This window comes from Hippopotamus amphibius, chromosome 2, assembly GCF_030028045.1.
Source record: "Hippopotamus amphibius kiboko isolate mHipAmp2 chromosome 2, mHipAmp2.hap2, whole genome shotgun sequence".
Taxonomy (NCBI): domain Eukaryota; kingdom Metazoa; phylum Chordata; class Mammalia; order Artiodactyla; family Hippopotamidae; genus Hippopotamus; species Hippopotamus amphibius.
The window spans coordinates 15,065,097-15,089,931 of record NC_080187.1 but is presented as its reverse complement, the minus strand read 5'-3'; the positions used below and the strand labels follow the sequence as shown (position 1 = coordinate 15,089,931).

At 46.6% G+C, this 24,835-nt stretch overlaps 1 protein-coding gene across 17 annotated transcripts in view; it reads right to left on the bottom strand.

Annotated features, from left to right (window-relative positions):
• CDK5RAP2 (CDK5 regulatory subunit associated protein 2) overlaps window positions 1-24,835 on the bottom strand; it is a 191,269-nt gene that overhangs the window by 122,191 nt on the left and 44,243 nt on the right. For 16 of the 17 annotated variants that reach the window (XM_057721670.1, XM_057721678.1, XM_057721675.1 and 13 more), the window contains 6 exons: window positions 22,555-22,709; window positions 17,947-18,109; window positions 16,760-16,810; window positions 15,777-15,896; window positions 12,849-12,941; window positions 6,463-6,681 (listed from right to left, as the gene is read on the bottom strand). In XM_057721670.1, coding sequence (XP_057577653.1) covers window positions 6,463-6,681; window positions 12,849-12,941; window positions 15,777-15,896; window positions 16,760-16,810; window positions 17,947-18,109; window positions 22,555-22,709 — 801 coding nt within the window. The remainder of the gene's footprint in view (window positions 1-6,462; window positions 6,682-12,848; window positions 12,942-15,776; window positions 15,897-16,759; window positions 16,811-17,946; window positions 18,110-22,554; window positions 22,710-24,835) is intronic. The other variant, XM_057721679.1, reaches the window with a different exon arrangement.

The window sequence follows — 24,835 nt, the reverse complement described above, 5'->3', positions numbered from 1 at the left end:
TGACTCCCAGGTCTGCAGTCTGCCTCTCTGACAAGAAACTAATTTGCAAAGACAAAACGTCTCCCGCACAGGTCATTTAAAGTGCACATTCTACAAGGATACTGACTCAAAACCTTTACTTCTGACCTTAAAAAGAAGGTGGGAGGAGGGGAGGGGAGCTTTGACCCTTGGTAAAAATCACACTACCTCAGGTCTGTGGTCTTAGCCCTAACCAACTAGCCTACAGCCTATAGACACTGTCTCCAAATGCCAGCTTTTGATGACGGTTCCCCAAGAGATGTCCTGAATGCTGTCGCAACCTCATCTGGAGCTATCCGTCAATAAACACACGTGAGAACCGGAGGGGTTCAGGCTGAACCACCCTGAAATTAAACCCACTCCTGTCAAAGCACCAGGGATTAGCCAGCTGGGCGACAAGTACAACTTTAATTAGGTTTTGGGGCGTCAGCCAGCAAGTGCATCCCCACAGAGCCGAGGGCCCAGGTACTGAAGCACACTCTCGTCAGAGAAGCGAGTGAGAGGTCTCATAACACGTGAGAGCATTGTGAGACAGTCTGGGGAACAGGCTAAACCAACATCTAATAAACGGTGCTCAGAAAGGAGAAGAAAAAGACTACGACTTGCTCCTCTCCTCCCCCCACCCACTCTGAGCAGCATACAGAACGCCTGAACCGGAGACAGCAAATCTGAAACCGAGATTAACTTCTATCACCCTCCACCACACACACATGCTCGCACATGCACACACACACACACACACACACACTTAAAGGAGCGCCTTAAGTCTCTAGAGCCAAACAAGGTATCAAAGCCAGAGACATGAGGGCAAGGATGTGAGAACCCAAGCAGCATTCCCGTTAGACCACAGAAGCTAGGACATTTTAAACATCATGGTCAGGACACAGACTTGAGAATACCGGGGGTTTTGTTTGCTTTTCTCAAAGGCCTCCTAAGTTTCTTTGAGGGGATGTGGGTCGCTCTGGAGGCAAGGAGGTATAATACAATCAGGCGATCTAGCCGTGAGACCCTCACTTTTTGACCTTTCTCTTCATAAAAGACTCCCGAGATAGAAACCAAAGCTTGGATTCACCCGAGCCTACCAACAGTGCCTGCACCACTGCAAGTACTCAATAAATGTCCCTAGAAAAAACAAATGGGCAAACTGCAAATTACAGCACATGCTGAGCTGCCTGGCACTAGGTCACTGAAATCACAGGCAATTAAAACAAACAACGAATTGACTCTCGCGGCCAAACGTCTCAGTTTTCACACACCATCAGACAGTGAATTCAGATGCCTCGGACCAAAGCTGAATTTTCAGGCAGGCGTTGTTTCCCTCTAGAATGCTTAAGAGCAGACACAACGAGACGGCAATACATGTTTTTGGCATGAGCAAAGGATGGTTTGATCACATCCAGGAAAGGCTGGCGTACCGTCAGAAAGAATTCAGGGAATGCTGCAAAAGCCCGCACTGCTTGACAGGGGACCACCGCAAAGGCTTGGAGTGGGGGCTCATCTCTAGACAGGGCTGTAGTACTTCCCACTGATTTTGTAATTCTTGTCCAAGAAACCAGAATAATGGGAAACAGCTAGACAGAGTCCCGGGGACTGAAAACCTTAATACTTACAAGCTTAACCGACTTGGATGACATTGATCTGGCCCTGTGCAAAATTGCTTGTATTGAATGGGGTATTGTCGGAGACTGTATACTGCTCAGAGAACTCTGTAAAAACCCACCAGAGGCAATACTTCCCTCAGGCCTCAGTGCCAGCAAAAGCTGTCCCTTTATCTTAACATGTTCATCTTACAGACACTGGAGATCTTGTGACTGAATTTCCCTTTTTACTTTCACTGCCAGGAGCTCCCAGCTGGATTTTAAGTCCGCCTCTTGAGCTCTGTGACAGCTATCACAACACACACTTCTCCTCACCCACCTGCTTCCCTTTCACTAAGTCAGCCTGATTTTCCCATGACCCTAATGCCTTTGATCGCATTTAATTTTATGACTTTCCATAAACCTCTGAAAATGTTTTTGAAACACAGAAAGAAATTACAAGTTTGAAAGCTTCGAATAACCAAAATACCTCAAGTTGGGTGGTCTTGAAAACGGATTACTGTGGTCCACTGAAAAGCTGAAATTATATCAATCTTCGGTCTTTGCTAAAAGCCCAGTATTCTTAACATAAATACTGACGGTTTGGCACAGCTTCAGCACAGTATCTTAGGCAAAGTCCTGAAACTAAGCGTCCACAGACCTGGATCCAAATCACATATTGGTCACCTTCTATGTGACTGCGATCACGCCATTTAAATTCTGAGGCTGCAATTAATCTGTAAAATGGGAATAACCTGTTCTACGCCCAATCACAGGGTTGTGAGCAGCAAGGGAAAGACAGGCAGTCCTTTTATTAACTGTAAAATACACTGGAGAAATAGACACCTAAGAAATCATATCCACTTTATTTCTATCATTCTAATAGCAGTTTTCATTACCAGAGGGTGTTGAGGATTGAGCTGAATGTGGACTGAGAAAAAGACCGGTGTTTGGAACACATTTTCTTACCAACGTTCTTTAGCCCTACCTGTGGGATACAGCAAAGCTTGAGTAAATGCTGATTATTCAAGAGTCCTGGTGGGGAAAGCTTTGACGATGCACCCAGACAGCCCAGAAGCCACACCTGAGCGGCTCCACTACAGAGGGACAGGTTCTTTCTCTTTTCCCCTCTACCCCTGACCTCTCGGAGCCTGACTCACATGTCACGTGCCTTTTCTCATCTTCCTGTCTGCAGGCTCTCCGCAGCCAATCCATTCTCCAGACATCCATCAGACAAGCCTCTCTAAACTGCAAATCTGATCCTAACAATCCTCTGCTTAACTCCCCCTCGACAGGGGCCCCCCTGCCTGTAGGTCAAGTCCACACTCCCAAACTCTGTAGCCAAGGCCCTCTACAATCCAACCTCTCTCCAGGTTAAAGCCACCCTTCACTCCAGCCCCAAACCCTTCTTCCCCCAAACACCGTACTCTCTCACACCTGTGTAACCTTCGCTTTCTGTACGAAACCCTCCTCTCCGCTGCCTATCTCATAACCTTCAACTCAAACTTCAGAACCAGTTCAACAGTGACTTTCCCCGGGAGCCTTCTCCAATCCTGCTCTGTGCTCCTGTTCCTCCCTCCGTCACGGAACTGTCCCCAGGCGGAGCTGACGGCCTACACCGAGTGTTCGATGTGGCTGAATGCATGAATGGAGTCCTTTCCGTTGCCAAGCCAGACACAGAGGCCACCAAAGGCCTGGGGTTTTGTGTGTTTCAATCCGAAAGCAACAGCAATAACAGCTGGTGAGTGGGAGGCTCTAGTTAATTAAAGAGCCTGGTGAACAGAACCAGCTGACAGGACACGCAAGGCCAGAGGGTTCTGCTCCACCTCTGGCGGCATCCTAGCACATCAGGCAGTCACCCTCAGCAGGGTTCCCCAGATCCTGAATAAGCCAGTGCCCCCAAGATCCATGCTTGTGAGATGGACACAGCCAAACTCTTAGGATAAAAAGAGAAGTTAAGCAGAGATATCGTTGTGCTGCAGTACATGAGCAAAAAGAAAGAAACCATGGCCAGATCATCTCGTCAGAAACATGGATGACTTAATGCAGAAGAGCAGCCGTGATGAGACGCCAGGAAGCCCCGAGTCACAGGCACGGTCACCTGAGGGGAGCACTCGGAGGCACAGCTGCTGTTCTGGTGCCCACGGCCCTGAAACAAAACAGCGCCTTCTCTAGGTAACGGCTCCCCCTCTCCACACGTGCTTCTGGGGGAGCTGCCAGTGACGGTACATGAGCTCACACACGCACGCACACCCACTTCTGACAAGGAATGAGCACGTGACCCAAGGTGGCCCTCCCGACCAGGGGACCACAGGGGTAGTGGGGTGTGAGAGTCCTCCGTCCTCTCACAGAGGAGCTGTGATCCCAGCAGGGCTGGCAATGGTGGGTCTAACCACTTGGAGCTGGAGTAAATGGATGCAAGAAAGAGAAGCCAGCTCTCAGAGAGACACAGACTGTGAGTTCCTGTCACCCCTGTCCCTCCAGCTGTTTCGTTATCCAAGGCAATACATTCCCCTTTCTGCCTAAGTTACTTGAAGCTGGGTTTCTGTCCCTGGCTAAAAAGAAACTCCCACCTGTAGTACACTTCAGTCCCTCCCTCTCACTGTCATATGCCCCCTCCAGTCTTGGCCAAGCATTCCTTGCTTCTTTATGAACACGTGTGCATGTTATTTAGGAATAAATCTTCTTATCAACAGCAGTCCAAAATTCTTTTAAAAGCACCAGGGTTTTTCCTGAATAAGTGAATTATGGAACCAACACTGCCTGACAATAGAGGGATAGGTAAATAAATCACAGCGTATCCACTTGATGTAATATTATATGGCCATTTCATGCTTACCAAGAGTAAGTTATAATGTAAACAAACAGTTACATATTTTATAGAGCTGGGGTGTGTGCGTGTGTGTATCCCTCGAATTCAATTTCTACTGAATAAACATTTTTAGAATGATAGTGGGGGATGCAGGAGATAAACTAAGAAAAACAAAAGTTATCCAACAGGCTCTAAGAACTGATAATGAACACTGACCTCTGTAGAAGGACCCTCTGGCCAGCCTTCTCTTTACTGATCCATAAAGGTACACAACTCCAGCCTTACACGGCTCACTCAAGTGTCACCTCCTCTAGAAAGTTTCCCTGACTGCTCTGCCCTTCTGCACTGACTATGGGAGCTGCACGAATGAGCTCTGGGCTTTATGCTGCTTTGCATCTTGTCATATATAATATTTTCATCTCCCTTAAGAAAAAAATGAAACGTTCAGGGGTCGTGCCATGTATTTCCACCGGCTAACCCAGATACATCTGCTGTTCAATAACATTGAATAAATATGAGAAACGGGTCTGTTAATAACATGCAATAAACTGGTATACGCCAACACTGTTGGTGGCAGCATAAATTAAGCCAGCCCTTTCGACAAATAACTTGGCAGTGTGATTAACTAGTATAAAATATTTGTACCATCTGACCCAGTGATCTCACTCCTTAGAATCTATCCTTGGGAGTTCAAGAAAAAAAAAAAGCCTTTATGCCCAGAGATGTTCATTGTGGTATTATTTAAACAGCCAAAATGTCCAAGAGAGCAGGAAATTATTAAATAAATCATGTGAAATCTATTCAACGAAACATATGCATCATCCAGCATGACTGCTCTGGAGCCTATACAACACAGGGAGATGGCCATGACAAAGAAGGTGACCGGAGAACACACAACAGCATTTAGCCTCTGATTAGACTGGGGTCCCAGCGGCACCAGGACTGAAGGGTGATACTGAAAAACAGTTACTTTACGAGGGTTGTGGAACTTCAGGTGACATTTTCTCATTTTTCTAAGTTTCCATTACTGCTTTCTTGATGTTCATTAAAATTTCTGTTAAAATAGACATACATCTGTATGTCAATCCTCTTGTCGATATCAGCATTAGGGTTTCAAACTATGGATCCTGATGTCCCATCCCCGCCAACAGCAGCCACCAGAGAACTAACCTCTGGTACCTGCAGGCTCACCTTCGAGCTCTCTACTCCAGCATCTCTGCTTGCCCCACGCTCCCATGCAGGGAATTCGTTTAACCTGAGTGTCAGTGATCACTCGGCCTCAGACCTTATGCTACCCGACTGCACCAAGGCTTTGGATCTGGACGTGACTCTCATGATACTGAATACTGAAGTTTAAATATAATAGAAATTGTAAGAGATAAACAATTTTTTGTCTACCAAATTCAGAGAGAATTTTTTTAAAAACTAACACTCGATGCTAAATAGAGTAGTCTTAAAAAATCACTCTTACCTAGGGAAATGTGGTATAATCTTTCTGAAGAACAATGTGGGTGTATCTATAAAATAGTGTTAAAAATATTCATACTCTTTGACCAAGTAATTATACCTCTATCAGGAAACAATCAGTGGATAAATATTTATGTACACCAATGTTTGCTGCGGCGTTTGCTAGAAGGCAAAAAATATAATGAACTAAACATCCTACAGTAAGGACTACTTAAATAAACGGCAGCACATTGAAGTGATGAACTATCATGTTCACACACAAAACAACATGTTTTTGAAGAACACTCATAACAGCTACACACCAAAGGGAGAACAATTTAAAAAAAAAAAGATACAAAAATGCATTTTCAGCTTGATACTAATAATGTGCACATGTGTGCATGTATGCACACGTGTGTGTGTGTGAGAGAGAGAGAGATTGAGAGAGAGCGAATAAAAGGACGAGAACATCAAATAGTTAGGCCTGGTCATTTCCAGGTGATGAGATGATGAGTGAAATATTTAATATTTTTTGAGTTCTTCTAAGTTTTCGGCGATGAATATCTGTCTCCCTCAAACAGCCAAGGTGCCCCCGACCCAGGCACTCACGTGGATGGTGCGGTCTCCCTTGCTCCTCTCTCGGTGGGCTGCCTCCAGCTCCTTCTCCAGTCTCTCCCTCTCCTGCTGCAGGTCGCTCAGCTCCTGGGTGACCTTCTTAATGCTCCTACGCAGTCTGTGGTTCTCTGTGCTCTTGGTGAGGTTTTCTGAGTGCAGCTCAGCCAAAAGGGCTGCCTCTTCTAACAGAGGATCCTCGTACTCTTCTGACCCCTAGAAGAGGAGGGGAGGGGGAGCTGTGCTGATTTTCACAGCTCAGTAAACAAATCAAGAAATCTGTGCTCCTTGCTCACCTTGGAGGGGTGGCGGGGTGGAAATTAACATAAACAACATTCAGGACCCAAAACACAAGTAATATGAGGGTTTTGAAATAACACAGGGTAGTGTTTATGTTATGATATTGATGTTAAGGGGGAAACGCCTACAATTACTGTGTAAAACAACTTGGTTTTTTTAAAGATGAGAAAGAAAAGCACAAAATGTTAACAGTAATTGTCTTTAGTAGGATGGGAATACAGATGGTTTTCTGCGGTATTTTCAAATGTTGTAGGGTTAGTAAGCATGTTATTTCTATGATAGTTTAAAAAAACAATGTAATGATTTTTAAAAGATAGAAAATAAGGAGTTTTATTCAAAAAAGCAGAGATGGATTCAAGCACTGGCAATGTTCGTCTCTGTCAGAATGGCTCAAACCCAGAGTCATCTAGTGAAAAAGGAGTGGTCAGCCTGGTAACTGATAGTCATATCAGGAGGCTATAAGTTCAGCAGAGTTGGAGGTCTACACGTTTCAAGAACATGTTTATTTCATTAATACAGTTTATTAGAGAAAATACATATGTGATTATCAAGCATATGAAAAAAATCTGTAACTCACCAATAGAAAGAGCAAATTAAAACAAGCTTTCATTTAACAAGTGAGATTGTTTTAATGAGACTATCCAGTGCTGGCGAGCTTATTGTGAAATAGCACAATTAACATTCATGTTTCAAGAATGACCAAGCATCTAGAAGCCAAGAACTATGCTGGTAGGAGTGTACACGGATAGACCTCCCTGTGGACAGATTACACACACCAATGACGTGTGTGTTATATAAAGATGTTCACTCTCATCCCCATAATTCCATTCCTAGGATTCAATCTCAGGAGAAGAATCCAAAACATAAGGGGGGGAAAGCCTTATATACAAAGTCATTCACCACAGAATTACTCAGAACAGTAAAAAATAAGAAACAACCTAAATGTGCAAGAATATGAAAAATGAATGAAGTATGACAAGGCCACACAACAAAATCTTAAAACTGTATTTACAAAGTATATACGAATGTGACTATGTGAATATATAACATGTGACTATTTCTCAGTCACAATATTATACTAAAAAAATAGAAAATCAAATTGTAAATGATCTAAAAAATAAAATCTGTGCATAGAAGAAAATCAAGAAGGAAAAACATCAGTGTTCACAGTGATTGGGTGATTTCCTGATTTCCCTTTTTCCCCTTCTTTCTAATCATCTGGGAAAAAAAATTGAAGCATATATAATATTTATAATCAGGAGAAAATAAACTTTTTAAAATCTGTCTTTTGAATTAGATTGAGGACAAGATTAAATATTTTAAAACAAGGGACACTCAAACAGTCAAGGTCACAACTCAAACTGTGGAGTAAAGGGACTGGCCCCAGCTCCCAAGAAAGCCACCTCTGCAACCATCGACAGTGAAGCCCCAGTTGTTCAGCGGGGTGGACTACAACCACTGCTACTCTGGAGGCGGAGGGGCTCTGGGCCCTACAGCCCAGCCATCTAGTCCCATGTTTCCCCAGTTCTTATCTAGGACACAGCAACACAGGCTGAGAGAGAACCCCATTCAAATTCCAAAGTAGGTTTATAGAAGCTTCTGCTTTAGTTTCCTTTAAAATGAAAATAAAAAGAAATGGGAAACCTGGGTCACACCCCCCTTCCCCCCCCCCCCCGCCAAAAGTATCTGGGGCCGTGCTTATTTAAATAAACTCAAAAAAAGAAAAGAAGATAAACAATGACTTGGGAAGATGCTCACCTGGAACAGTTTTCATACTTACCTTTTACTAAGCACTGATTATACATGAGGGGCTAAACCAGGCCCTCCTATCTTTGTCTCTCATACCAGCCCTACAAGGTACACATTATCATCCCTATTTAAGTAACTGAGGCTCAGAACTGTACCATGACTGGCCTGTCGTTAGACTATAAGCGATTAAATCTGGGATTCAAATGACTCCAGAGCCTGTGTTCTTTCCAGGGCATTAGTTCTGCCTTGCCCATTCCAGGGAAGATTCCAATTAACACCAATAAACTACAAAAAATTTAAAAAAGAAGACTGAACTCAAGGGGGAAGGCTAGAGACAGGAACACCAGTTAGGAGCTTGTTAAACATAGGACAGCAAAGGTTGTTATTACCATAGTAGCTATTATAAAGTGATCAAAGTTCTGTGGGATTGTCATGTAAATAACAATAACGAAGCCTCTTTAAAAATCTAAGCTCAAAGAATTCAAATTCATACATTGGATTCACTTCATAAAAATACTTTCCGTGTTAATTTTCCCTTAGATGGCCCTTTGGAAAACTTCTTTGGAGAGTTTTTGTTTTTACCTTTTCCTGCATGACACCCTGACTTTCGGATTCTATTTCATCAGTCAGGTGCTTATAAACAGGTGGCAAATATTTGGCCCAGTTAGACATGGTCAGAAACTAAAGCCCAAATACTATTAAACAAATTGTTCTACCCCCCAGTGTAGAAACATGATGAGTTCAATAAAGAGAGAGTCAGAAGGCCCAGAGTTCCAAGACCAGTTCTGGCCGTGTGACTCTCTGAAGTTGTGTTTCCTCAAATGTGAGAATGATCTCTATTTCACACGATTGTTGTGAAGATAAAATATGATACATAAAGTCCCACTTCAGCAGGTGCAGAATAAATAAATCTAGGTCCCTTTTTCCATCACTTACTCCGTTATCTTTCATTCCCAATCAAGAGATAATATGGAGAGCTTCCTCAAACTAAAACCTACGTGTATAACACCATTAACTGAGAATCTGAAAATAGACCAAAGTAAAAACTACAATATTTTTATGCCAGAACTCCATCATCCAACTTAAGGATGAGTTAACATTTACCGAGTTACCACCTGTGCCCAGATACACGTTCTTACTTAATCCTTGTAAGGATTATGTGACATAAATGTGGCTATCCAGATTTTACAATGTGCAAGCAGCCTGGGAGAGTTCAAATATCTTGCCCTAGATGATACAAGTTACTGAAGCAGAGTTTGGATTCAAATCCATGTCCCACCCCAGGTTCTTCACAGTAAAAATAATATGATACACACATACAATGGATTATATGCAGCTATTTAAAAAGACTATAAAACACACACACACATACACACACACAAATGAGTGCATGTCAAACTGCTGAAATCTGAGTAAGGTCAACAGACTGCACCAATATCCCGGTTGTGACATTGTCCTACAGTCACACAAGATGCTAACTTTGGGAGAACCAGTATACAGAAATCTACTGCATGTGAATCTACAATTATCTCAAAATACTTTTTTTAAAGATTGGTTAGATCTATATAAACTGCCATGGAATGTTAAATGAAAACAAAAAAGATTATAGAACAAAATATATATTATGATGCTGTTTAATTTTTCAAAGGTGATTATATATATATATATATATATACCTAAATATGCTTTGAAAAGAGTCAAAGCATTAACAGTGACTATCTTTAGACATGAGTTTATTGGTGACTTTTATCAACCTCTTTCCACCATTTTAAATATTTCATGAATTTCCTACAATGTGCAAATTTACTTTTATAAAGCCAAGCAGGGAGGGGAGGAGGCATAACGCTGCTTCCAATCTGAAAATACATTGTTTAAATGGCTTCGGAGGTAGCACAGCCAGGCCACACTGTAACCTTCACAGAGCCACGCCCATGATGAAAATCCACGTCTCTGCATTGTGGCAACTGCTCCACGAGTCTGAATACCACTTGCTGCTGCTGCACCGTCATTCTTTTTTTTTTTTTTTTTAATATTTATTTATTTATTTATTGGCTGTGTTGGGTCTTCGCAGCCGTGCAGGCTTTCTCTGGTTGTCTAGTCATTGCTGCACAGGCTTTCTCCAGTTGCGGTGAGTGCGGGCTACTCTTCATTGTGGTGCACTGGCTCCTCATTGCGGGTGGCTTCTTTTGTTGCGGAGCAGGGGCTCTAGGCACATGAGTTTCAGTAGTTGTGGCACACAGGCTCAACAGTTGTGGCTCAGGGGCTCTAGAGTGCAGGCTCAGTAGTCATGGTGCACGGGCTTAGTTGCTCCATGGCATGTGGGCTCTTCCTGGAGCAGGGGTTGAACCCGTGTCCCCTGCATTGGTAGGCGGATTCTTAACCACTGCGCCACCAGGGAAGTCCCCTCACTGTCATTCTTAATGCCAACCCTGTGAGCTCTGGCTCTTATGCTGCAATTAGTTTAAATCACATGACACCCCAAAAAGGTCCCAAAATGTGAAAGATAATGCATTTTCAAGTGTCTGTGCAATATTTAAATTACACACACCTCACAATGAATTAGCCAATACAAGGGCCTGGTGTGTATTTACTCACACACATAATCAGAGTAGTGGAAATAGCACAGACTTTGGAGTGAGACTTGAGTTCAAGTACTGGCAACCTGCCAATGGGTGAGCACGCGACCTCCATGGGGAAAGGTTAAATGCACGCTCTCTGAACAGCCAACATGCCACATAGAACCTTAGGCGTTTCAACACTATCTGATCTCCATACTTTGCAAGATGAGGAACCCTGACAACACTGTAAACTACAAGACCTCAAAACTCACTCTGACAGTCTTTAGACTAGGACTGAGGGTTATAAAATTAACAAATGTACATAATAAGTCTGGGTAACATGTAAATGTATGAGACTTTTCTTTCCTTCAAGGCCCAACAACAAGTAAAATATTACAACACATAAGGACATCTGGTCTCTGCTTATCAATTGCCAACATATCTTTTTTTTCTCAAGGAATGGGAAATAGGGATGGTTTTCCTAAGAACTCAGCTTTTAAGGCTTGTTATTTTCTAAGCAAGGGAAAAAAACCCAGTGTAAAGTGTAATCTCAGCTCCATTTCATCAACCACCATCAAAATGGTGGGGAAGGCAGGTCTGAGAGTCCAAAAACAGAGATTTGTGTCTACTTCTAGTGCACCAGGATTTAAACCAAATTACTTCAATTACTCTTATTGTGAACCAAGGCTCTGAAAAGATAAGGCCAGGGATATGAATCTTAGGAACCAGTCTTAAATTAGACTTAACTCCTAACTCCCACTTTATAACCAAAAACAACACAGGATGAAGAAGTGGGAGGGGAGAGCTTTAAGGTAGTATAGGCTTCATCAGATGGTGGAGCTTTACTGATTCATTAGTTATTAGTAACAGGTATACACTGTATAGGGAACCCAGAAACACAGGAAGAAAATGTTAATTCAAAACACAGAACTAAAATTAGCAAGAGAGAGGGAAGCGCAAGAGGATGACCAGCAGGAGTCCTCGCAGTACAACGCTGGAGGGGAAAAAAAAGGGAAAAGAAAGATCAGATAACCAAAGCCTGGGACAGAAACCTGGCAGGGAGCAGGCAAGCCCAGAGCGGCCAGGCGAGGGGCAGTAGTGGGTGACAGGGAAAAGCACAGGTTTGGGAGTGAGACTGACTCTGGGGTCTAATCCCAGCTCTTTCACTTACCACTTTTGTAACTCTGAGCAAGCTACTTGAACCTCTGAACCTGGATTTCCTCAGCAGTAAACAAGGATACTAACAGTGCCTACTTCATGGGACTGCTGTACAGCTGCATTGAGCTAATCCACGGAGAGCACTTGGCACAGGGCTTGGCACATAGTACATGTTCAATAAATGCCAGCTGTTATTATTAGCAATTACTACATTTAAATCCTGGCCCTGCCATCTGCAAAGCTGTGTGACTGTGCACAAGCTGCACACCCTCACTGGACTTCAAAATCCGCTCAAATACAAGGGGGATGAAAATTACCTTCCCAAAGGGCTGTGACGATTAAATGAGATAATTCACACATCTCGCACGGTCTACTCCTGGCACAGCCTAAGCTCAGCACTCCCAACTGTGGGCAGGGCTGTCACCATCGTCACTGTCATACTGAGGAAGGGGCCGGAGAAGCACCCAAAGCTGTGGGAGAAGCTCCTTTAATTAGACTTGAGTGAACTCTTCTACTTAAAGACCGCTCAGTGCCCTTGGTTCCTCTCAGCTGCAACGTCTTAACCTCGCCTGAGCAAGGATCACAGGGAGAGCCGCTTCAAAGAACGTCAACACTTACCTGGAATTTCTGGGTCTGTGCTTTCTGGGGGGCCTCTCTGGCTTTAGCATAGGCAGCACTGAGCTCTTCGATTTCAGAGTTAAGTTCTCCAATCTGCGTGAAAATAAGGAAAAGCAGCCGAGTACACAACTGGGCTCTCCTCCCCGTGCTCAGCCCAAACGTTTTTCCTGCTGAACTGGTGGTGCTTGTAACCGAGGGCTCTGCAGTCAGAACAGTGGGATGTCTAGGTTGGCTGTCTGCTAGCTGGATGACTTCAGGCCAGGCACTTCATCTTTTTGAGACTTAACTCCTTCACCTATAAAACGAGGAAACGGCCACTCATCCAAACAAAAGCACTGTCAGACTTGAACAACGTAACGTGTGTGGCCACTAAAGTAAAGCCCGGCTCACGCTAAGGGTTATTACTATTATCTACAGAGATGACCCACCCAACCACCCAGCCTGGCTCTTCCCAGAACTCCTCATCCTCCAGCGACCTGCTCCTCTGGCCCAGAGTCAGCCAGGAACTCCCCTGGCCACACCCTGGACTCTGCCAGCAGCCTGGACTGCTCCACCACTGGCGCACTGCAGAGCGGAGGCCTCCGATGTCTGCTGGGCCTGAACTCCCAACACATGAGACAAATCACACTGACTACGATTGTGAACCGAACGTCCACTGCGGCTGACACCGGTGGTTCCCCTAACTCCTGCCTCCTCGGCTTCCTGGCTGGCGTCACCCTCCTGCAGCCATTCCTCCCGCTCCCTCTGTGCATTCCTCTCCCTGTTCCTGAAATTTGCTGTCCCCTGCAGCTCGATGCTCAGCTTTCTTTCCCACTCCACGCTCTCCTTGGATAAGGAGATCATCTCTCAGGATTTCACTCACATCTGTGTAAGACGGACTCCCAGATCTACACCTTCAGGCCTGGGCCTTCTCCAAGCTTCAGACTCACCTATCCGCCCCTTGGACTTCTCACCTGAACAGTCCACGGGCTCCTCAAAGTCGGTACTTTTTTTTTTTTTTAAATAAATCTATTTATTATTTTATTTATTTATTTTTGGCTGTGCTGGGTCTTCGTTGCTACACGGGCTTTCTCTAGTTCTGGCGAGCGGGGGCTACTCTTCATTGCAGTGCATGGGCTTCTCATTGTGGTGGCTTCTCTTGTTGCAGAGCACAGGCTCTACACGTGTGGGCTTCAATAGTTGCAGCACACAGGCTCAACAGTTGTGGCACATGGGCTTAGTTGTTCCGTGGCATGTGGAATCTTCCCAGAGTAGGGCTCGAACCCATGTCCCTCCATTGGCAGGCAGATTCTTAACCACTGTGCCACCAGGGAAGCCCGAAGTCGGTACTTTCTAAACAGGCTCATCACCTCCATTGCCTCCCCCCTCCCACCACGATCCTCCATGTTCTCTGCTTTGAAGGGGGCTGGTGGCACCGCCATATTGCCAGTCATGCAGCCAGAAGGCACCCTTGACTGATCCCTCTCTCAAGCCCTACAACTAATCATCAAGTGTCCCCAAAGTTACTTCTGATTTTTAATTATCTCTAATTTTATTTCTTGAATAAGCTCCACCCCTCCACGCCCGCTTGCTGTGACCGCTGCTCTAACGCAGCCTTTCTGAATCAGGGGGCTCTCGCCTCAGCTACTGGCCTCCCTGCCTCCGTTCTCTCCCCCCTGCCACCCCCCTTCAGCACACAGCCGCAGGCCGCTCTCAGACACCAGTGTGCTCCGAGCCCTCAGTGGCGAGGGGGCCCTATGAGTGCCACCGCCACCGCTGCCCCTGCAACCTCTCCAGCTTCCTCCCTCATCTCACTTAAGCTCTGCACTTGATGCTCTGAGAACCTCAAACTTTTTTGTTTCCACAAACACACAAGGGGCTCTTGCCTAACTTAATGCTCTGATGGATGTTCTCCCCTCTGCACGAGACGGCCTCCGCGTCTCTGCCTCCCTCCCCAGCTAACTCCTGGTCCTCCTTTAAGATTCAGCTCAGACCCCTGCTCCTGGGAGGAGCACGTCCCCCTCTCCACATCCACACCCTAACCTGGACCAGGCCCCCTGCCCTCCGCTTCCACAGCCCCCTGCCCTTCCCTCAATCACAACACTGTCACGCTGTCTTTTTTCCCCACTGGACTTGCGCGCAGAGCTGCATTTTCTTCTCTGTATCTGTGCCAAGAAGTTACTCAGACATAACAGATCGCTATACTCACTACAGGAAAACCGCAAAGAACCATCAGCCACCACCCTGAATCCCAAAGGCAACAGGCCAGGTAGCAGAAGCCAAGGGCAACTTGCAGCTGCAAGACTAGGGATATGGTGGTGCCACCAACTTAGACCAAAGCAGAGAAGATGGAGTATGATGGTGAGATGCAGGCGGCAACGGAGGAGATGAGTCTGTTTAGGAAGGAATGGCTCCGAGGAGCCTGTGGACCAGGCAGGTGAGATGTCGCAGTCGTGGCCTTGCCTCCCAAAACTCCCTTATCTCAATTTTCTGTTGTCTTTCAAAAGATCAGACCTACACTGTCCAGTATGGTAGCCTGGACACTTGAAACGTGGTCTGTCTGACTTGAGATGTGCTGTAAGCATAGCTGGACTTCAAAGACAAAAGTCAGAGTTTACAAATGTTAAATACTTCATTATTATTTTTGTTTTATTGATTACACGGTGAAATAACATTTGGCATATATGTATTTTAAAGTTAATTTCACTTGTTTCTTTTTACTTTTAATGTAGCTAAATTTTAAATTACATATGTAACTCACATTATATTCATACTGGACAGTGCAGAATTAGACTCTACAAAAGAACTTCTAACTGACTACAGGACACTTTCCCTACTTTCTACACTCATCTCAGCTCTCATAAACTTTCTACCCAAAGCTAAAAATTCAGGGTAAGACAGGCCAGTCACAGGCTAATAAAGAAAAATCTCACTTCATAACAGACATACCTCTTTTTCCTTCGACTTTAATGCCATGGTTAGACCCTGAATGGCTTTATCCCTCTTTAAACTATTTTTCTTTTCCGTAGCAATTTCTCTTTCCTTCTCTCTCAGGTCCTCCTGAAGTGCCTAAATTAGATTAGAAAAAGATTCACTAAGTTGATGCGTTCTAACCAAAATGCACTGTAAATATATCTTTAAGAGCACACTCAAATGCAGTTATTCTATCTTATTCCTGTCAACCTGTGATTAATGTTTCCAAGTAGAGCTGAACGTCATCCTGGCATCAGCTCCAAGTTACTGTGTTACCGCTCACGGCAACAGGGCTGGGTGTAGGAAGGGGATCAGATCAGTTAAGACGATGACAGCTACTCCCATGGGAAGGACTCCAGTGCCTTCTGGAATCTGAATACAGTCACAGCAGAGCCTTTGAAACCGTACCAGGTTATTTGGGGGAAATAACAGATCATTAATTTCACTCCTTAATGCTACAAAAGCCAGCAGAAAAATTGGTTTGATGGAGACTGAATATATACATTTATAGTCTGAGTTCATTTCTAGAGATAATCACCACTGCCTCCCTCCCGGGCTGTTGTGAGGATCAAACGAGATAATGGATGTGAAAGCACTTCCTACACGGGCAGGCGCTACACAAATGGCAGCTGCGGTAACTAGCGGACCCCAGAGTAGTGGCTTTGCAATCAGACTGGCAGGTCTGAATCCTTGCCACACCTCTTCCAACTCTGTGACCTTGAGGATGGGACCTCACCTCTCTGAGCCTCATGTGTTACATCTGCAAAATGGGAACGCCTACTCCCCAGAGTTATCGCAAAGGTTATGAAACCCTCTCTAATGTGCCTAAAGCTTGACTAGCAGACAGCAGCACTCAATGAGTGACAGCTATTGTCACACAGAATTATCTGTTGCACTTGGAAGAAAGCAAGAGGCAAGGATAACTCCTCAATACATTTGTAAAAACTGTATCAACATACCTGAATCCTCTCTCGAAAGCGATTTCTCTCCTCTTGCTCCACTTGTGCAGCCTAAGAAGAGACACTCATTGGTGCCCGGAAGGGGCCCACATTCCAGTAGCTTCCCGAGCGCAATGAGAATGAACACTTCCCTTACGTCCTGGCCCCCACCCCACTGCTGAGGAACTCACGAAAACAAGCATCCACTCCTGTCTCACCCAAAGTCCACCCGAGTGAAGACAATGTAAAGACAGCCAACCCCCCACGCTGGCTGACCACCAGCCCCACGGAGCGTGAACCGAGCGGCTGCGGGATGGCACCAAGGCCCCTAAAGCACAGCGCCCGGGGAGCAAGACGGGTCAGGAGGAGGGGCAGACGTGGGCTGGTCGCAGCCAAAAATTAACCAGTGAGGCTAGAGGGTTCGCTGCCGTGATCGGGACAAAGGCGACCCTGCTCCACAGAGAGCGCATGACATCCACGGGCATCGACGTGTCCCCCGGCGTGAATGCACCACACGCAGCATCCACACTCGGTCCGACCAGAACCAGAAGGTCTCCACCAGGCCTGCCGGCACCTCCGGGCCTGCCCACCTGCTTCAGAGCAGCTGTCGTGGAGGCTGCCTAGGGTGGGGCAGGGGTCCAGGGGGCTTTGGGGTCTGTACCAGGGACCCACCTCTTGGAGCCCGGGAAAACGTAACAACTCCTCTGAGCGTGTTTCTATACCCAGTGAGGGGACCGTGATCTCTGCCTCACAAGGTGCCAGGATTAACTGAGGCGCACGCTGACCCCCTTCGGGGGCTGCCAGGCCCCATACACAGTACCCCCCTTTCCCTCGGCCTCTGAAGTTTCAGATCAGAGCAGCCTCCAGCCCGCCTCGAACCACAGAGACAAAACCGGTATGGACCCCAATTTCATTCCACAAAAACCCAATGGATGAACATAAAGTTCCTGGGCATCAACAGGTGAACCCGCAGGAAAACAGAGGCGTGTTGGTTTGGACTGTTTTTTTACATGAACACGAGACTGGAAGGAAAAAAAACGCCAGGGCCTCCAACAAAGGCAGTTTATGGTAAATCCTCAGCGGACAACGGGGAGCTAGTATTTCGAAGGCCACTGTGTGCGAACTGTGGGGACTGAAGGTGCATCCGTGTCCCCCGGGGGCGTCTGGTCTGCTAATTAAAGTCCCTCGTCTGTGTCCCGTCACCTCACCTCGGTCTCTCTTTCCTGGTTTCCCCTCAGAGCAGCAGAAAGTCCTCGGAGCTCTCCAGATGACATGCTTGCATCAGGAGATGCCATCTGAGATTTCTCCTCTTTAAGGCACTGAATTAAAGCTTCTTTGCTCTTCAAAGACAGCTTCAACTCCTCAATCAGTCTGAAAGAGAACAAAATTTAAATATTAATTCTAAGCTTTTCTCTTAGCTCAGTGGAGCAGGAGGAGGTAGGAAATGGGGCCAGACATCTTCAAAGCAGACGCATCCAACAACTGAACATAAACAGAATCACATTTTGCAGGTGGGAGATTAAGGGCCAGAATTCATGTGACATGAGCCATCCCCTCACCTACAGCCCAGGCCCAGACAATCCATCCTCTGAGCTGCCAGGCTATGGTCTGATCGAGTCACACTCCTGCTCAAAGACTTTCATCGGCCCCTACCATCGACAGCAGTGGATTATGAAGCGTTGTTGTTTTGTTTGTTTGTTTGTTTGTTTTGGGGGGGAGGTGGCAAGAAATTTCTCCCAAAGAAATCTGGCAGTGAGACTATACAAACATGACCAATAGAGCAGAACTGTTCCAGTGAGCGTGAAAAAACAGAGAGTGTCTTTCCAAGGCTTCTCAGGACAAAGTCTAAACCAGACTGACTTCCAAAATAAAGGCCAAACTCCTCAGCAAGGTGATCAGGGCCCTGGCTTTTAAGGCCTAGGAGATCAGAGGCGCTGCTGACAGCTTCCATCTCATCTCTCACAGGAAACGGTCACCCTCTCCCTCCATCGCCTCTCAGAGTCTCCCCTCCCAGGCCCCTCCAGGAGCCGGGCTGTCCTGCTCCTCGAGGCCCTGCGCACGCCACTCTCTCTACCCAGAATGCCCTGCACAACTCGGCTCCCACCTCCACCTGATAAACATCCATTCGTCCCGCCACGGTCAGCCAGGCACTACCTCCCCTCAAGACCCCAGCGGCCTCCTCAGGTAGAGCCGAGCACATCCTTCTCTGGGCCACCGAGTTACCCCATACAACAGTTCCCTGACCTCAGCCAAGCTATTTAACCTTTGAGCCTGCCTTTCCTCGGCTATAAAGTGGGGATAACTTGCTTATATGGAATGGAGATAAGCTATTTCAAATGCTGCACAACTCCAGGCATACGGCAGAGCTCAACAAATAACGGTGGCTATAATAACTTTTTTTTTTTTAACATTCAGCAATTAGCATTTTGTCAGAGGACCCTCAGAAGAGTCTTTCTAGCTAAGCCTATAAAGCAACTCAGTCGGCTAGAAAGAGTAAAAGCTTGGAAGTCTGAGAGAGCTTCCAGAGCGCCCGGGGTGAAGGTGAGGCATGAACTGAAAGTAGTTAAAGCACCTAGCAATGCATATTTGAATATCTGAAAATCTGTGTCCACCCAAAATTCCTAGACTGAAATCCTAAGCCCCAAAGGTGATGCGATTAGGAGGTGGCGCCTTTGGGAAGAGATAAGGTCATGCGGGTGGAACCCTCATGACTGGCAGCAAGAATGGAGCTCCAGAAAGATCCCTCACTCCTTCCACCAGGCGCAGATACAATGAGAAGTCTGTGACCTGGAAGAGGGCCCTTGCCCAACCATGCTGGCACCCGGATCTCGGGCTTCCAGCCTCCAGCACTGTAAGAAGTAAGCTTCTGTGGTCTGCAAGCTACCCACTGTGTGGTATTTGTTATGATGCCCCAAAAGGACGAAAATAATTGGGTATAGAAGGAACCAGGCAGCACCAGTGCAATGCCCCCCAATACCTGGAAAGAGGAGTAAGGTTGCCCTCTAGGGGTTCAACTCTGAAATCATCAGTTAACTGGAGAGGTAAAAAGTCACCAAGCTGTACACTTAAAATGCATGTATTGTGCTAGTATGTAACTTATACCTCGATAAAATTGATTTGTTTTCGTTACCTTAGAGCCGGCTCTAGACAGGGCAGGCCTGTGGGGACCGGGCCACGTGGGAGCACCGGCCCACCTAAGGCAGCAGCCTCAGCCCAGCAAGACCCTGGCCCAGCCCTGTCACGCCTTCTGGGTTTTCAAGAGAAGCTGGAAATCTAGACTTTAATACGAACTTAGATTTTTTTTTTAAATGTTAGCAACAAATTCAAACTTGCCAAAGTACTGTGTGGGCCAAAACGAAAACCTGTCTCTGTCAGCCATACTTGAGCTGCAGGGCTCCTCGTGGCGGACCGCCTCAGAGATACAGACGAGCTGTAAGAGCCGACTGCAGGAAGTCAACGAGCTAAAGTGCGTGCCTTTGAGAAGGGCGCGGGGAGCCCAGGACCTGGCCGTGTCCCTGGAGGCGGGGGCCCTGCTCAGCGGCAGTCAGTCCTGTGGCAGACCTGGACCCACCCCACCAGGGCAGGACCAGGGACCCCGCTCCCCCCAGTCCTGTGCTCGGAACTCACCTCTGACCTCAACTCAGCTTCCTGGGCAGCCTGCCTTCAGGGAGGAAACCACTGATCCTAGGCCCCAGGAGAGTTCCACCGCAGGGAAGGCCAGGCCCACGCGAGCGAGTGACCACAAACCCACAGCTGGCTTCTGGGAGTGTGGCTGGGGCACCCCTACCCTGGAGAGACAGATGCGCGTGCAGGACTGACAAACCGGGCTGCGGTGCCTTCCCGGCCAGACCGACAGGAGACCCCAGGAGGATGCAGCCTCAGCAAGGCCTGGACCTGACCACCCGCATCCACGGAGACCCCACTGCCTGGACACAGAATGTACTCAGCAAGCACACACCCTTCCCAAAAAGGGCCCCCTCTCCCCAAAAAGTAAGAAGCCAAGGTTCTACAGCGCAGGCTAACAGGGACTGAGACTGCTCTCAAGGGTGCCAGGCGTCACACCTTTGCGTGCGCCTCACCCCAACCACAGCGCCTTCCTCTCGTAAGCCTTCCCTGCCCCACACCCAAGCAGAGCTATCACCCCCTGGCTTTTGTCACAGCCCAGAGCCTGAACGTACCTCTCGCACCAATCATGACTTTTTGTTTTTGACGCCTGTCCCCTCCCCCACATGGAAGCTCCAGAGAAGGAAGACAGTGTTCACCTCCGTGCTCCTGGCACCCAGCCCGAGGCTATGCTCCGTAGTTGGTTAAGGAATGAATCTGCACCTCCTTTAATTCAGGCCTCACTCCACAGGCCCAGCATCTCCTGGACTCTCCTCTTGGATGCCTGCAATTCTTCAACCCAACGTATCCCAACAGAAAGCTCACCTTCCCACCCCATCCACCCCAAAATATCCCCACTTTCTCCCCTTTCCCCCCACACTCAGCAGGCTGCCCCACCACCCCAGGGTTGCTCATGCTCAAGAGCTGGGTCGGGGGCGGGGGGAATCTCTGCAGCCTTTCCCCTCATCCCCACACCCACCAGCCAACAAGCCCTAAACCCGTCATGCCCATTCGACCTTCCCAGTATCTGCGCCCGCTCTTCCCCAACCCGAGTTCTGTCACCTCGGGCCTCATCAGCAACATCGGCTGTCTGGACTTCAGCATCAGCCCCCCTGCCAATCCACGCCCAAGGGGGCAGCCAGAGGGATCTCTCTAAATTTAACTCTGATCCGGTCATCCCCGCTACCCCCATCCTTAGCTCTTCCCTGGCTCCTCACATGCCCTGAGGACAAAACCCAAACTCTACCACAAGGCCCACAGGACCTGGCCCAGCTTCTCTCTCCTCAGCTCCTCCTACCTCCCTTCCAGAACTCCACACTCCGCCAGGCTGTACTTCTTTCAGCCTGGACTTGATCGTGCTTTATAACAATTTCTGTCAACTTCCAAACAAGCTTGGCTCTTTGATGGATGGGCCAGAGATTAGCCAGAAGTCTCACTTCTATTTAGTTAACTCAACCTTCCAATGAGTAACCACCAAAGCAAGGCAAGAGTATCAAAATGTAAGAATGGTAAAGAGTAAAACCTCCACTCTCTCCTGACCAGTTTTGATCCAAAGTTTGGCTGCAAGACGTAATGGGCATTGAAGATTGCCGAAAGGCCATACGGTCCAGCCACTCCTCTGGACCAAATGGCACACATTTTATTTCTGGACCACGGAAGAGCTCTGTACTCGGTTTATATTGTTTGGGTCCCTCACACTGTAATAATCTGGGCCCTCAGCCTGCATTAAAAGATATGATGGAAAACAGGTCACAAAAAATTCACTATTATTTTACTGTGGGGATGCGTCACTTACTGTTCCCTTTGGGAAAACCTGCAAGAGAAATGTCTCTTTGACAGTGACAAGTAAAACCAGGCTTCTCCTGAGTTACAAGCTTATTTTGCCTTATGAGCAATGTGAATCTGATGTCACCAAGATTGTTTTTCCCTTTTTCCTTTGACTACCAGGAAGCTTTCTGACCAAAACCTGAATGCTAAATTTAGTATCTCAGTAGAACTTTCCAGCATGAATTTCTCTCTACTAACTCTATTTCTGTCCTCATATCACATCCCAATTCCTTTTCCTCTCACCTGGATTTTATCCCTAGTTTTCTCACTATGGGGAACAGTAGGAAAAAAAGGGGGAAGGGCAGGAAGGGAACAACTCTTTCCCTTTTTGTGGATCATGCTGCCAGATAAATGGATGTCAGAGCATCACGGGGTAAGAGACAGACCTGTCCTTCTCTTCCAAGACCAGAGCCATCTCCAGGTCCCCCTCGTGCATCTTCTTCAACTCTGAAAGCTTGTTTTCCAAGCTCAACCGAAGAGCCTTCTCCGTTTCTGTCCCAGCAAAGGCCTTTTCCAGTTCTGCTTGGGCGGCTTTCACATCCTAGAGTTAAATTAAATGCATTTGATGCAATTTTTCAATACAATTGGGAACATTTTGAAAGGAAATTGGATTAAAATATAAATATTTATGACTTTTTCTCCGGCACATTTCCCCTCCCTGAATTGTACTACACATGGGGAGCATCAGTAATAAATACATTCACCAGTCATTTTTCCCCTCTTATATCCTGAAGAGTAATAGGCATTTCCAACGGAAAAGACTCTACAAGAACCGTATTTTTGGTCTTGAAAAATCGGATCAATATTTACAGCTTCACTGAGAATGAGGAGAAATGCGCCTCTCAATACCTAAACATATAGAAATTCCTAAGAGTCACCATAATCTCCACACAAATTCATCCCACACCCCGTCGCCCCCTCCCTATTTTTTTTAAGATAATGACTACACAATTCTAAAGCGCATTTTCTATATCTCCAAGGTGATTTAGGTGGTGAAAAACTCTATGTTCTTCCTGAGAGCTCAGAGAAGCCAAGAAGCAAACTGTCTAAATCACGCAGGCAGAGTCTGTGTTAGGGGAAAAGGCCCTGGTGCTCAGGAAAGCGACCGGATAGTAGATGTGAATCTCCAAGCCCTCATGTCAACTGCCTCTGACTGCCTCACAAAGATGAAAGGCAAATCGAACTGGGTTCACACCCAGCTCTCCCACGTATGTGCTGGGTGACCTTGAGCAGTCCCTTAAACTCCCTGAGCCCCAGTTTCCCAATCTATAAAACAGGAATAACCAGCATCTCACCGAAGAGCTGCTGGGAGACTGTCAAGTGCCGGCTGCGTCACAGGGGGCTCAGCGGACGCTGGCTTCCTGCTCCCTGCCCTTCCCTCCACGGTGCCTCCTCCACCACTGCCTGCCCAAGAGGGTGGCAGCCTGCCGCCCTCAACGACAGCTAGGAAAAACCACTTTCCAATATTCTGAGACAAAAACAGCAAAATCTATTATTTACTGAGTGCCTACCGACACCAGGCTTTGAGCAAGGAGCTTTATTTACACTATCTTTGATCCTCACTCAGCCCTAGACAGTTTCACACTGAGAGACAGACGAGAGCAGTTCAGAATGCAGGCTCTGCAGCCAGACCACCTGACAGTCACTGCCTGGGTGACCTCGTGCAAGTGACTGGACCACTCTGTGCCCATGTCATCATATTTTTGGTTTTGTTTTAAAAAGGGATTGTTTTTAAAAAAGGGATAATAAAAGTATTTACGTCATACGTTGACTGAAGGGATGAAATAAATTGATGCATGAAAAGGCTGACAAGGGCGCCTCCGACACGGTAAGCCCCTTCACTGCAGTTATTACAGTCACTACTGTAGGGCAGACACCACTGGCCTCGCGTCACAGATGGAGCAGCAGCAGAGGCTCGGGGGCAGCAAATGTCTTCTCCAAGGTGACCAACTAGTGACAGAGCAGGGGTTCAACCCAGCACTGTCGGTCACGCTGCTACCCTAAAACCTGGGGAAGCACTTACTGGGAAAAATAAGAGGACTGAACCCACAGATTAAGTCCCTTAAAAGTCTCAGAATTACATTTTAACTGAAGTTCAGAATTTGGGCTCAGAAGACTCTCCTTTTGGTTTCAGCTCTACTACTAATGACCAAGACTCAGTTTCCCTGCCTCTCTGAGCCCGTCTCCTCACTTGTGTGTTGGACCTAATATCTACACACCCCTATGGGGCTGATGTGAACACGATGAATGGGAAAGACAATTACAAGCTATAAAATACAGTACAAATGAATCTGCTTTTTGTATCCAGAAGTGCTCTGTGGTGTCATTTCTCCTCTTATCTGCTAAAGAAGCATCAGGGTTTCAGGTAGAGAAAGTGAGACGAAACAACAGACTTCAAAGATCAAGAATTAAGAAACTGGTATCACTCATGTAAGGCCAGACACTATAAAACTCCTCGAGGAAAACATAGGCAGAACACTCTATGACATACATCAAAGCAAGATCCTTTTTGACCACCTCCTAGAATCATGGAAATAAAATCAAGAATCAACAAATGGGACCTCATGAAACTTAAAAGCTTTTGCACAGCAAAAGAAACCATAAACAAGACTAAAAGGAAACCCTCAGAATGGGAAAAAATAGTTGCCTATGAAACAACGGACAAAG